We start from the raw sequence: 12,898 nt of genomic DNA on the forward strand, positions 1-12,898 counted from the left end.
TTTTGCACAACTAGTTTTCTAAAAAAAATAAAATAAAATAGCTATCTAAATTTAAGCTCTAGATGATTTAAAGTCGAGATGTTTTAGTTAAATTAATATACTTTCTTAAAAAAAAATCTTAAACTAACATCTTTAATAGATAGGTTAGACTTAATGTAAGTGAGCTCACGCTCATAAACCCTTGATTATCTAATCTCTATGTGTGATGATACAATGAGTTCTTCTCTGGATATTCTGGTAAATGTAGTACGTGTGTGGAATTCTATAAATCAAGACAGTAGTAGTTTCATTTCATCTTTCAACACATACATAGTCCAAACATAGTTTTAGTAACCTTTGTATGATATGTCTTCCACCGCTATCTAGTTGCTCTCTCTCTCTCTCTCTCTCTCTCTCAACAATGGTGGCTGAAATCATTGATCTTTCAGACTCCCCTCCATCATCACCCTGGTCATCTCATAATGATGCAGCAAGAATTCTCAATTTTGATTCTGTTTCTAATGAAAAAAATCAATTTGAGAAAGTTATTCCTATATCCTTAATGGCTTGCACAAATCCCAACCAGCCACAAACTAGTCTATGGCGAGCTGCTTCAAGACATACCAATGAGCACTCTCAGATTGCTACTACATTCCAACCCAGCATGCAATTACAAAGGGTTGCTACAGTACTTGAACCAGTACCTGAATCAATCACATGCATGTTTCCTCATGGAGCTAGACTCAAGGAGCCCTGGACTCACAGAGAACATGAGTTTGTGTCCTTCAAACTTCATATACTTAGCATTCTCTCATTTTGCTTTTCAATTTCCATTACTCTTCTACAATGAAGGTTTTAAATTAGGATTGTGATCATAGTTTCGTTGGGATTCTTAATATTGTGGAAAACTGCTGATAGATGATATGTTACTGCAATTTCGGTTGCAAACACTCAGAAAAACCTAGACATTGTGGCTGAAATCATGGTTTGAGATTTTTTTTTTTTAAAAAAAACTTACTTTCAACTTTTTTTTGTTAAAAAAACATGAGTTTGTGTCCGTCAAACTTCATATATTTAGCTTTCTCTCATTTTTCTTATACTATTTAATTGTATTTCAATTCTCAGTATTATTCTTCTTATCAAGGTATTAGATTTCGGTCGTGATTATAATTTTGTCATATTTCTTAATATTGTGAAAAACTAAAGACAGATATTGTAACTGCAATGGCAGTTGTAAGCATTCTAAAAACCTTAATGGCCGAAATTTTGGTCCAAATTAAAATGTCTTTTAAAACCTTATTTTCATTTTTTTTGTTGAAGAAATACAGGAAAAAGAAATTAAATTTTAATAAGTCATTAAGTGGTTCTTGTGATACTATTTTTTTCCTTCTTAATCAATCTTCATTACTCTTTTTTTTTTTCATTTTTGCATGACACTAATCTGTACTATATATACTACATTTGAATTTTAGGCTATTTTTGATGGGGCTAATAAAGTATGGAAAAGGTCACTGGAGCAAAATTGCTAGACACTTTTTGTTGAATAAGACACCACAACAAGTTCAGAGCTATGGTGCTAGCTTCTTCAGGAATCTACCATCTACACACCTACATGGTTTTAGGAGAAGGAAGCCAAGCTACTCGACATCTAGCCTCATGTCCAAAAACAACAACCTTATGGCTGCATCTGCATCTACCACCTCATACTTCATGCCTATGATTGTTAATGAGCCACAACAAACTCACATGTTTTTCCCAGAGAATGCTCCTTTAAATTTTCTTCTGGCCCCATCACATGGAGAAGCAAGTAGCAGCAACAACAACACCACCATGTATGGGTTCCAGATGCAGACAAGTGGTGCAAGAACTTCCATGAATGCTAGTGCTAATGGAGAAGTTGATTTGGAACTGCGTTTGGGTTGATGCCAGTGAGAGACTCAAATTTGTATATGATGCTTGCATGGACAAATATAGCTAGCTAGCTAGGTGTGATTAATTGTCACCATTGTCTTTATTTCGTAATTTTTTTTGTGGGTTTATGGTTTTGTCATTTATTTATATATGTTATCAAAGTTAATTATGTGTCTTCTTATGATTGATAGATAATTTTATTTTTTAAACATGCGCTCATGAGTTTAATTTTTAATTTGTGTATATACAAAAACATCATTTGTTAAAAGAGAACAATCTCATAGATCTCAATATAGAGAATTAGTCTTTAACTTTCAAGCGAGAGATACCTTGGTAAAAAAAAATATATGTTTGTTCCTTTTCATGAAATTTGCCTTTTATGTAATAAAACTACTGTTCTCAATGTCTCCTTTTTCCATATATTTTCTTCAGCAATCACGTCTTTTATTGCAAAGGGCCAACATGATATTCTCGTTTCCTGTACGTACCTCTCGTGATTTAGGTTGAGTATGTGATTTTACCGCTGTTGAACCACTGTACCAATTAGTGTTTTAGTACAAAAGGAATGGCATTCCTGTGTGGAATCCAAATTATTTAAAATAGTTAATGTTTAGTGTTCAACCAATATCATGTTGAAAAATTATTATTCAACCAATTAAACTAAATTCTTTAGTCATTTGAAAGAGAGAATTTGGGGTCAAATTGAATTTCTTATGTTGAAAAATCTAAAATAAAATAATGTAAATGCTAATGAGTATATATATTCTACGTTATGGGTTGGCCAGAAAATTCTAATTCCACAAACTATCATTAATGACAAAATTATGAAGCATAGTGAAGTAAACAGTCACTTTCGCTGAAATTGGAGGCATTGTCATATTAATTCTTGAATTGAAGGACTTTTTTTAAAAAAAGTCCGTAAAACTGTAAATTGATAGTCACATCAATTCAAAAGAAATATGTGTCGATTTCTAAAAGAAATATGTGGAAATCGACTAGTGTTTATGAAAATTGTTGGTAAATGAAAAAACCGCTACTAACTAAATGGATAAAATATGTGTCGATTTCTAACTGTTAGAAAAAGGATTGGCACTAAACACAAGAAATTGCTAGTAAATTTACGATTTCTAGCATTTTCTAATCACCACAAAATGTGCAAAGATGCATGTTTCAAGTTGCATTTGCCGATTTGCGTGCATATTAATGAGAAAATAAAAAAAAAATATGATTCTCATATTTCTTTTTTATATTTTTCTCATCACTTATTTCCACACAACCAAACAATTTCAATTTTTCATTTCCCATCTATTTCTTATTTCTCTTCATTTATATTCTACCACAAAGTGTTAGATGACACTTCCATGTGAGATTAAGACAAAAAAAAATGACATTTTCTTTTCTCACACACAGATGTCTGATTGTATGGGATAAAATAAAATAAAATACACTTTTCATTAGGCAATAATGATACTCTTTTTGTTTTGCTACGATGATAAATAAAGTTTTGAGATAGATAAAAGTTTGTGAGGTTGAAATTGCTATATGTAGTTCATTTGGCCAACGAGGAAACTACGTACAACTAATTCTCACTCTTGTATAATATATCTAATGTGATAATTGGATGACTAAATAGAATCATTGGGTATAAGACTATATGAGAAAATGAGTTTTCCCCCCACCATTTCATGCCATGATGACTCTTGTATATGCTTCTCTTTATCTAGAGAAGAGTCTGGTAAAGAAGTTTCCTGCATTGGCCTTCTCTAGACATGCTACATGAACATATCTTCCAAGCTTGTCCACTTGCCTTGCCTCGCCCTTAGTATCCTTCTTGCACACCTTGCATGTTTTGTCAACCCATCCCTCTTCTACATATGCCCCGTCCACTGCTCAATGGAAAAAAGAAATTTTCATTTCTATTGCTAATTAAGACACTGATTCAACTAACCATATTGACCTAAGAGCATGATCAGAAAATGAAAGATGCTAATTGGTGATAGAATTGAGTTACCAATGCATTTGAGTCAAATTAACACTGATTGGTTCAAGAATTATGGTAAGAAGGGCATGAAATTCTCCTTCTATTATTAGCAGAGAAAAAAGAACAATTTTGTATAGAATAATTTCATTAGCCAAAGAAGAAAATTAAGATTGAAGAATGTTGTTGGCTACTAATGTCTCTTTTGTTTTAAAGGTAAAAGTATATAGTATTTATACAAGACTAACTATTTTGTACCTTCAACGTAAGATTTGAAAAAATCCTTGTATGTACCACCAATTTTCCTTCTAAGAGCTCCATACTGCATTAAAAAAAATAACAAATTAGTTAGCAGGATAATTAAGAATATTTACTAAATAAACAATATGTGTTGGAAGAGTACAATATACCTGTTCCCTACTCATCCTTTCTCCCGATCTTGTGGCTTCTCTAGCCTCTTCTATAAGCTGAGCATCCTCAGCAGATCTCACTTGAGAAAAATCAAGAGCTTCAGTCACACTGCTGAACAAAGATTGCTTTTTCTTCTCTTCTTGCTTCTCTTGTTTGGCTGAAACTCTGAATTTCATGCTTCTATTAACCCTGCTGTGATTGGTGATGTCATGTAAAAGCCCTCCTGACTTTGAAGAGAAACTGCTGTAAGAAGGGGTCAGTGGCAGAGTCCCAAGTCCCATTTTAGCTTTCTCTTGGTACTCAGCACTATGCTTCGCAACTATGTTCCTAATGTTATATTATGTGTGTATTCAAGTGTGTTTTTCTTAAGTTTTGGAGTCATGAAATTGTAGCCACACGTGGTTGTCAATTTGTTGCCACTCACAAAACCTGGTGGTTAATAGAGGGCTATGTGGAATCTTAGGGAACTCATAAAACGAGAGGATCTCTCTTGCCTTCCACTTTTCGCCACGTAATCATGCAATTGATGTTCATTATTATTGACTAAAATATCTTGCATAAAGACCACGTAGGATACAGGATGGAATACTAATATTTGCGTGGCATTTACTAATATTATATATCTCCATAACATCTAATTTATATGTAAAATTTTAATGTGTGTCTACCATTTTACGTATATTATGTTATTATATAAGGCTTCTCTTTATTAAGGCCACACAGAACTATTGGATTAATTTTACATTTGTTCGTACATGGCACATGTTTTTACATTCAATTTTTTTTTCCTTCTTTCTTGCAGATTATGCCAATTAATACTAGACTAATCTCGTCCGCGTAATTTTTTATTTTTTTTATGAAAGGTAATTTTATTTCTTTAGTTGCAAAAAATGCTGTTATTAATGGATTTTTTTTCTTATTCTCACACATAATTATGGCCAATATATGTTCGGACACACGATTCCGTTTGTTCACCTCTATTCTTTCCCTTAATATTACTCCACGCGTAAAATATCTATTTCATGGAGATGATCTTTGTTAGTTTTATAAAATCTGCAGTTCACACATTAAAATAAAAGAAATTACAAGTTTATTGCTGTTAGTGTACCTCCTAATCTTACAATTTGGAAAACTTCTTAGATCTTAAGAGTAGCATCAAGAACAGGGAACGGTAGCATACATCTATATAAGCCTTTCTGTTCATGCACTCAAGCATTCTATATAAATCACGTTAAATTTTAAGGGTAGAGTCATTCCCACAGTCTCATTCACAAAATCCTTTTGGAAACTGCACACTGCTATGGCATTGAAGCCTATGTCCTCTATATGAAAAACACCAAAAAAAAAAGAAGCTAATTACAAGTTAGATATTCTACACAATATAAACCATGCCAACTTCCAAAAGAGAAACTGGGGGAACCTTAAGTGCAACATCAGGGCCTCTACAATTCCTTCTCAAGAAATTGTAGCCATAGTTAAGTGCCAACTTTTTTAGTACAGATGAGCCTTGCTTTGCTCTTACATGAGAATGCCCTAGAATGAAGGCAATCCCAGCTTCTTGAGCAGCATAAAGATCTTCCAACTCTTCCTGCATTTGCACTCCTGTCTCAGACCTTGCATCACTCTCAGGCTCATCTTCAATAGCAAACCTCACTCTCCTCTCAGTCATGACCGGTTCCATCTCAATAACATCAGTCACACTTTGTACAGTTGGGAAACCAACAGATACACTTGCTTGCTGCACACTCTCCCCGCCACTCTCGTATCCTGGTTGGATGGTGAAACCAGTTGTTCCAATTACAGTTAATCTGTAACTTGATGATTCATTGGAGTTTGAACCATCATCCTCAATGCTCATGCTACTCCTCCTAGATCGGTACCAATCATATTGGATGAAATCAGCAAGCCTTGCTACTAGTTCAGACTCAAAGGAATCAACATCTTGATGAACATCACGATATCCATATCTGACTATACACCGGTAGGACCGATGAGCAGCAGGTCCTACACGGCCTACCAGATACCTCTCAGCAGCAGGGACATGAGGGACAGGCACTGATTTTACACACACGAAAACAAGGATGCGGTGATATGCAGGGAGGTTGGTAACAAAGCGGGAGAAGTTTGCTGGGATGCCAGTGGTGAGGTCAGTGAACACTAGGCCTATTCCTGGGACTCTAGCAATTCCCAAGCTTGGACCTAAGGCTAGAAGCCAATCTAGTGACACCTTGTTGTGAAGATCGTATTCATATTTTCTGATGGTCGCATAGTGCCAAAGAAACATTATAATCATGAGGAATAGGGCCAGCAGAATAGGTAACCAGGCACCCTCACAAAACTTTGTCAGTGAAGCTGAGAAATACAGCAGTTCAATAAAGCCAAAGAACAACAGGAAGCAAAGAGCTATTATAGGGGGTTTCTGCCAACAAACTACAATTACTAAAGAAGTAAGGCATGTTGTCACCAGCATCACGGTCATCACTGCTAACCCTGCACCAAGTAAAGATTGATTTATTCGTCATTCTAATTAAAACCATATTTCTGAAATTAATATTTTAAGTATCTGCAATTCACCTTGTTGATACTCTATAGTAAGAAAGTAAATGTTAAAAGTCAACAATAAGTAGGGTAAACCCAAAGGAACTAGCATAAAAACTATGATAATGCAAAGAAAACTTCAAGATTTAACAATAAGGCAAAAACCATGTTTCAGTTAATCATGCATAAATGTACAAGTTACCTGAAGCATTTCCCATGTGTTTTGTGTCCCTAAATCCAATGGTCACAGCAATGCAGAGGATCATGAGTATCCAATTAATTTCAGGAATGTAGACCTGACCATGTATCTTGTCAGATGTATGAACAACCTTAACTCTTGGGAAGCAACCTAGAGATTGGCTTTGGTTTATGATAGAAAATGTTCCGCTGATGATTGCTTGGCTTCCCACAACAGAAGCTAGAATAGCTAATATAAGCACTGGCCACCTCACACTTTCTGCAGCCAAAAACTTGTATGCTATTATACCGGGCAAGAAAATTCATATACTTTCTGGAAACTAACAAAGGCATTATTGATAAGTTCATCCCACATTGCCAAGCAATTTTTTCCATCTAGTTATTTATGTGGCTTCCTTCAAATTTTAGTGCCTACAGACTAGTAAGTAAATGTCAAGTGAGCTGGGACAATGAATACCTGGAACTGAGACATAGAAACTGATTTGGAGTTCGGAATCATGATGATGCGACAAATAAGCAGCTTGACCCATATAGGCCAATATAAGCGCAGGATATACCAGAAAGGTGAATGCAATCTGCAAATGACAAATTGTTAGAAGATCTTTACTGTTTTAAATGACCTTTCCCAGGCCCATTAGAGCCTGCCCATATTCCAGAAAAATATAGGAAAATAGAAAATGTAATTAACCAACCTGAATAGCCATATATGAGAAATGTCCAAGATCAGCAAACATAGCTTCTGAGCCTGCATACAAGGTCAACACAAGAAGTCATTCATATAGTAAACAACATCATGTGGAAGCAACCATAGATATTTTACAATGCTCCAATGGAAACTCAAATCTATTGGGGGCAAAATCTCTTGGTTATAGCGAAAGTACACTAAATTCGTTCGTGTAGATAATACCATGCTGTTGAATATCTTTAGGGGAAAAATAATGGAGTAGCATCCAGAATTGATTCAAAAGTCTTATAAAAATAAAAATAAAAATTGATTCAAAGTAAATGTGCACATAGAACTTAATCTATGTCCTAATTAAATCAAAGTTTTGACTTGGAGCTTGCAGAAGAGACAACTATACAACATATGTATTTTTTAGAAAAGCATAGGTATGGATTTAACAAGTTACCTTATGCAGGAGTTCAATGCAAGAGATAAGATTTAACCATATGTATAATTTTTCTATGTTTACCTGTTATGCACAGCAATATTCCACCCAAAGACATCCATCCACTTATCCTTGTCTTCTTCAAGAACTTGAACATATAATATGGCGAAAGAGCTTTATATACATGCGGATTCCATTTGAATATATTATATAAACCAAGTGTGCTGATGCACAACAGCCATGCCAACACAATTGGAGCAAAAAGGAATCCCACCCTATGTGTACCATAGTGTTGTAGTGCAAACAAACACACCAGTATGAAGCAAGTGATGGGAATCACAGCATCTGCAAACGCAGATCAATAGGTTCAAAAATAGAAACAAGGAAGAAATCCTGCAAACTAAGCATTTCAACTAATATGATAAGCTATCAAACAAACTATTTTTCCATTTAATTGGAATTGAAAGATTAGAAAATGCCATAAGTGAAACTTACACTGGTGGTGTTTCTTGGACATAGATACCTCAAGACCAGATACTGCCGAGAAAACTACACAAATGGATGGGCTAGTCAACAAATTGATGAGATATTATTTGAAAAAAAAACATGGTTAAGATTAATCAAGTGGAAGCTTACCAGAAATAGCTGGGGTAAGTAGACCATCCCCTATTACCATACAAGTGCCAAGAAGAACCACAATTAGGAGAGCTGTGTGCAAGCCCTTATATTTCTCAAGCATCATCTTCACTTTAGAAGTATCTTTCTCTGGAGCCTCCTCCATCTTATATGTAGAAAGCGCTTCATCCGCGTGTTGTCGATTTGGTAGGAGACTAACTTTAGCATGCCTACAAATCAAGGAATATAGAGCAAAAGTACCTCCTGCAGAACCACACAAGAAACAACCATCAACAAGAGCAGAAGCAGCATGATAGCTTCCTTCATTTTTACTCATTCAAAATGCTTACCCTCTCCATTATCATCAGCTCGAAGAACCACAAAAACGTACTTGAAGAGTGGCACCAGTGTCAGAGTCCAGAAGACAAAAGAAAGGGCACCAAAAATCTCTTCATTGGTCTCTGAATGCTCAATATCTTCAGCAAATGTGCTTGTGTAAACATACAATGGAGAAATGCTCAAGTCCCCATATACAACACCAAGGCTTTGGTAGGCCAAGAGCAGAATAGTCTTCCAAGAGCCCTGAAATGCAATTTATCGTCTTAGACTTTAACCATTCATTCTGAACTAAAAAGTAAAATTTTACCAACCCCTTATCAACCAATGAAGAAACCACATCTAAGTACCACCATATATATTTCAAAGTTTTATTTTTGCATAGCTTTTGCCAAGCTAATGCACTAACCTTTGAGGTGTCCCAACACTTGCTGGATTCAAGATCCATTAGCCTCGCTCACTTATGAATGTTCTCCAGTTGAAGAGTATCAGCTTAAGCACACTTGTAGCTGCAGATCTGCACTGAGGAACAGCACCGACTTTGTTACACAAACCAAAGGAACATGCAGCACACTGTAACAAACAACAAGAGAATAAAGGAATCTCAGACCAGCAATTACAGCCACCCATCTTGTGTGCTCGCAATCAGAGGTGATTAGAAGAAGGAAGACATTCACTCACTTTTGGATAAACACTCACATGACATCCATATCTCTGTCAAATCTTCTTGAAAAGTGGACACAATTTTTTATTTCCTCCAAAAAGCAATATTCCTAAGGTGATACTTTTTCATTAAATCACAATTTCATTTCATTTCATATAATATATTCAAAGGTAGTAAGAGATTAAAAAAATAGCATTAAGAAGAAAGAATGCACAAGTTGTGTTAATCAGATACACTAGAGCAAGAATCACCAAGGCAAAGAAAGAAGTAAGTGCATCTCATCCATACTATAAATAACTATTCAAAGAAACGGTTGTATAACAAATGATCACATGCCACGTTTATAGATCCCAGTGGAGACAATTCTGTTTGAATTTTGTAGGATCACTGTGGATGATAAACTCTATCTTTAAATATTTAATCCAACTACATATTTAAAAGAAAAACTCTGAATAAGTTAAAACAATTTCATTTCAGTTAATCTACCATAACATGCCACCTTAGTTTATCATAATTTGGTTTCTTGCTTGTTTGTTCATATAATTTTACCTTCCAGACATTTATTTTTATTTGGTCTGGACCATAGAGATGTGTAATAAGGTAATAAAAACGAAGTCTTCACTGTTTGTTGGTAGGTCCAACACGAATGATTAAACCTTAGAGAAGACAGAACAAAAAAAAAGCAAATTTCACGGTACAGTTATCATCATGAATGGATGCATAAAGTCACATAGATAGCAGGAACAGGAAGAAAGAAAAACAAGAATACAATGAGCCAACCGTCCCTATGATGTTGACAGAAGGCATAATCACGTGATTTAGTGACAGTTACAAATTCACTAGTCCCAAGTGCCTACCCCAAATAAAGCCAATTAGGAGGATCGGTTATCATTTTTGATTTCCCTTCCCTTCTTCTCCCTCCCATAATTTATATATACCACTAGTATTCTCTTTTCTTCATGTTGGGTTTTTAAGTCATTTTATTTATTATTAACTACACAGTAATCATCGTTTTGTATCCATAACCAAACAAACTTTCATAGTTCCCCACCCACCTAACCTTTGAAATTCCCTATAGTCCGTTACTAGTTAAAGCAGCCAGATAAGTAGACGAACCGTTCAAAGAGATTGGAAAAAATTAGGCTAACCATAGATAAATAAATACCAACAAGTGATTGGCGATGGATTTAGGTTTTCAATGCTATCTTTTGGTCTTTGGATTAAAGTTTGGAAAATATTTTTAGAAAGACAAATTATAGATGAACACACAATATGTTAATGGACACCTACTGAGAGAGATAAAGTAAAAAAAATATATAAATTTTATAGGTAATGTGATTTAACATATGGAGAGATAAAGAAAAATAATAAATATTTATTAAGTATATAAAAAAACACGATATCCATGTATCACCACTCTTTTACAAACTCTAATTTCCAATAACGAATTTCAATACAAATAAAGCCAGGAAAAATTGTTGCTTAGCTTCTAGAGTAAAAAGTACTTTTGGATTCTCTCAACTTTAATTGAAGTATGCACTAAATAAGTTATCAAAATTCAAATCCTGAGTTTTGTGTATGGAGAATAACCACCCTTGAGTACCTCACTCAAAATTAATCTCAGTAAATGACTAAGAATACTCTTTGCAATTTTAAGAAGAAGAAAAAAGTTGAGTAAAATTTCTGCGTAAGAAATTAAAAAGCAAGTGCATGTGCATGACTATAAATGCCATTTTGAAAGGATCATAATACCTGAACAAGTGAACGTGCTTCTAACTTCCTCCACCACTCCTCCAAGTCCCAGCTTTTCACAATTCCTTTATGGCGACATTAATGCCAATCTTTTCCGTCCTTTATAGCAAACCCCACTGTGGATATATAGCTATAAGCTTTGTGATTTGTCCCTTTTTGGCATTCACCCAAATCAACTTTTTGACCGTGAAAGGCTTGCTTGTCTCAATCACGTCAAGATGGGAATGGGATGGGATCCCGAATCGTCCCAAAAGTCGTAAAGTTGTGCTCGTGAAAATCACCACTTCACTCAGCACGTTCTGTGAAGTGTGTGAAAATGAGTTATGAATCTATCCCATATTTACATCATGGTGGGCTGCATGTGCCACGTGGGAATTTTGAGAGATAGATCCTAATGAATCTGATTGGAGCCTGGCCTTCACACACATTCTAACATGATATCATATGTTATTAAACTTATAGTGTCATCCACTATCGAATCACTATTGGACCGCTCAGAAATGTCCTGCAAATTTTACATTGGATATTTTCAGTTCTGTGAATAAGTAAATTGGAGATCCCACATACAAATAATGTTTTGGGAGGTAAAATATAAATTTATAGAGGGAGGATATATTATACTCATGCATGAAAAATATTAGAGGGGGACGATTTAAACTTTTACTCGTGAATATTAAAAGAGTTTTGCTCTTAAGGGTAGCCCGTGTAGGCCAATGCTTGGTTCCATCCTTGTGCATCATAGTATATAAGTGAAAAATGATCCTATTTTTATAAATTAATTTTATAAGGTTAAGTGCTAGGGGCATTAAGTGAAATTGTCCAACAAATATATAAGTTGACTTGGGTATTTCCGAATATACCCCCTTCACATCCAGCACGTATTGGACTTGGTGTGTGAATAACAAATGCTGGATGCTCGTCGCAGCCGAAGCGAGAGCGAGATCCTAGGTCAGAGTCTGCTCTCATACCATATTAAATTTTATCTTAAAATTAATTGACATAAATAAAATTGTTCAACAGATATATAAGTTGATTTGAATATTTCTCGATATTAAGTTAGACAAATAATTGAAGATATAATATAATCCATTACGAAGGAAAGCCTCACTCTCACTTTAGCTTACTTGTGTGAATATTTGATGGCACTTCTGGCAAACAGATATAGATACATCCAATTCCGAATGCATAGATGAGTTTTATTTTTATTTTCTCAAGGTTGAGGGATGAGACAGTGGTAAAGACAGAATTATGTTTCAGATTAAATGAACAAGAGTGGAGGTGGAGGCTGTTAAAAATTGCGTACCAACCGACAGTGACGAATGTCGCTAAATAAACAAGGTGGAGAAAACAAAAAATTACTATTATTTTTTTTGGGATTGTAGACAGTGTGGAACATGCGTAGAATCA

At 34.9% G+C, this 12,898-nt stretch overlaps 3 protein-coding genes across 9 annotated transcripts; 1 reads left to right on the top strand and 2 right to left on the bottom strand.

Annotated features, from left to right (window-relative positions):
• Positions 1 to 160: 160 nt before the first annotated feature.
• Positions 161 to 2,056, top strand: LOC114414101 (transcription factor MYB1R1-like). The gene is made up of 2 exons (XM_028378453.1): positions 161 to 753; positions 1,452 to 2,056. The coding sequence occupies exons 1-2, from the start codon at positions 341 to 343 to the stop codon at positions 1,900 to 1,902; spliced, it is 864 nt and encodes a 287-aa protein (XP_028234254.1). The 5' UTR covers positions 161 to 340; the 3' UTR covers positions 1,903 to 2,056.
• Positions 2,057 to 3,308: 1,252 nt separating this feature from the next.
• LOC114415696 lies at positions 3,309 to 4,617 on the bottom strand. The gene is made up of 3 exons (XM_028380508.1): positions 4,279 to 4,617; positions 4,127 to 4,190; positions 3,309 to 3,776 (listed from the first exon to the last, which is right to left on the bottom strand). The coding sequence occupies exons 1-3, from the start codon at positions 4,558 to 4,560 to the stop codon at positions 3,607 to 3,609; spliced, it is 516 nt and encodes a 171-aa protein (XP_028236309.1). The 5' UTR covers positions 4,561 to 4,617; the 3' UTR covers positions 3,309 to 3,606.
• Positions 4,618 to 5,352: 735 nt separating this feature from the next.
• Positions 5,353 to 11,757, bottom strand: LOC114415697 (potassium transporter 2-like). 7 transcript variants are annotated; one of them, XM_028380509.1, is made up of 11 exons: positions 11,492 to 11,757; positions 9,757 to 9,848; positions 9,485 to 9,648; positions 9,090 to 9,321; positions 8,761 to 9,003; positions 8,620 to 8,673; positions 8,209 to 8,469; positions 7,708 to 7,760; positions 7,473 to 7,590; positions 7,020 to 7,274; positions 5,652 to 6,769 (listed from the first exon to the last, which is right to left on the bottom strand). In XM_028380509.1, the coding sequence occupies exons 3-11, from the start codon at positions 9,521 to 9,523 to the stop codon at positions 5,652 to 5,654; spliced, it is 2,373 nt and encodes a 790-aa protein (XP_028236310.1). In that variant the 5' UTR covers positions 9,524 to 9,648; positions 9,757 to 9,848; positions 11,492 to 11,757. The 7 variants fall into 7 exon arrangements, with proteins under 7 accessions (XP_028236316.1, XP_028236310.1, XP_028236313.1 ...); XM_028380512.1 differs by having other exon boundaries at positions 9,485 to 9,597; positions 9,686 to 9,848; XM_028380515.1 differs by lacking the exon at positions 11,492 to 11,757 and having other exon boundaries at positions 5,353 to 6,769; positions 9,757 to 10,224.
• Positions 11,758 to 12,898: the final 1,141 nt, after the last annotated feature.

Source organism: Glycine soja, chromosome 6, assembly GCF_004193775.1.
Source record: "Glycine soja cultivar W05 chromosome 6, ASM419377v2, whole genome shotgun sequence".
In the NCBI taxonomy this organism is placed as follows: Eukaryota; Viridiplantae; Streptophyta; class Magnoliopsida; order Fabales; family Fabaceae; genus Glycine; species Glycine soja.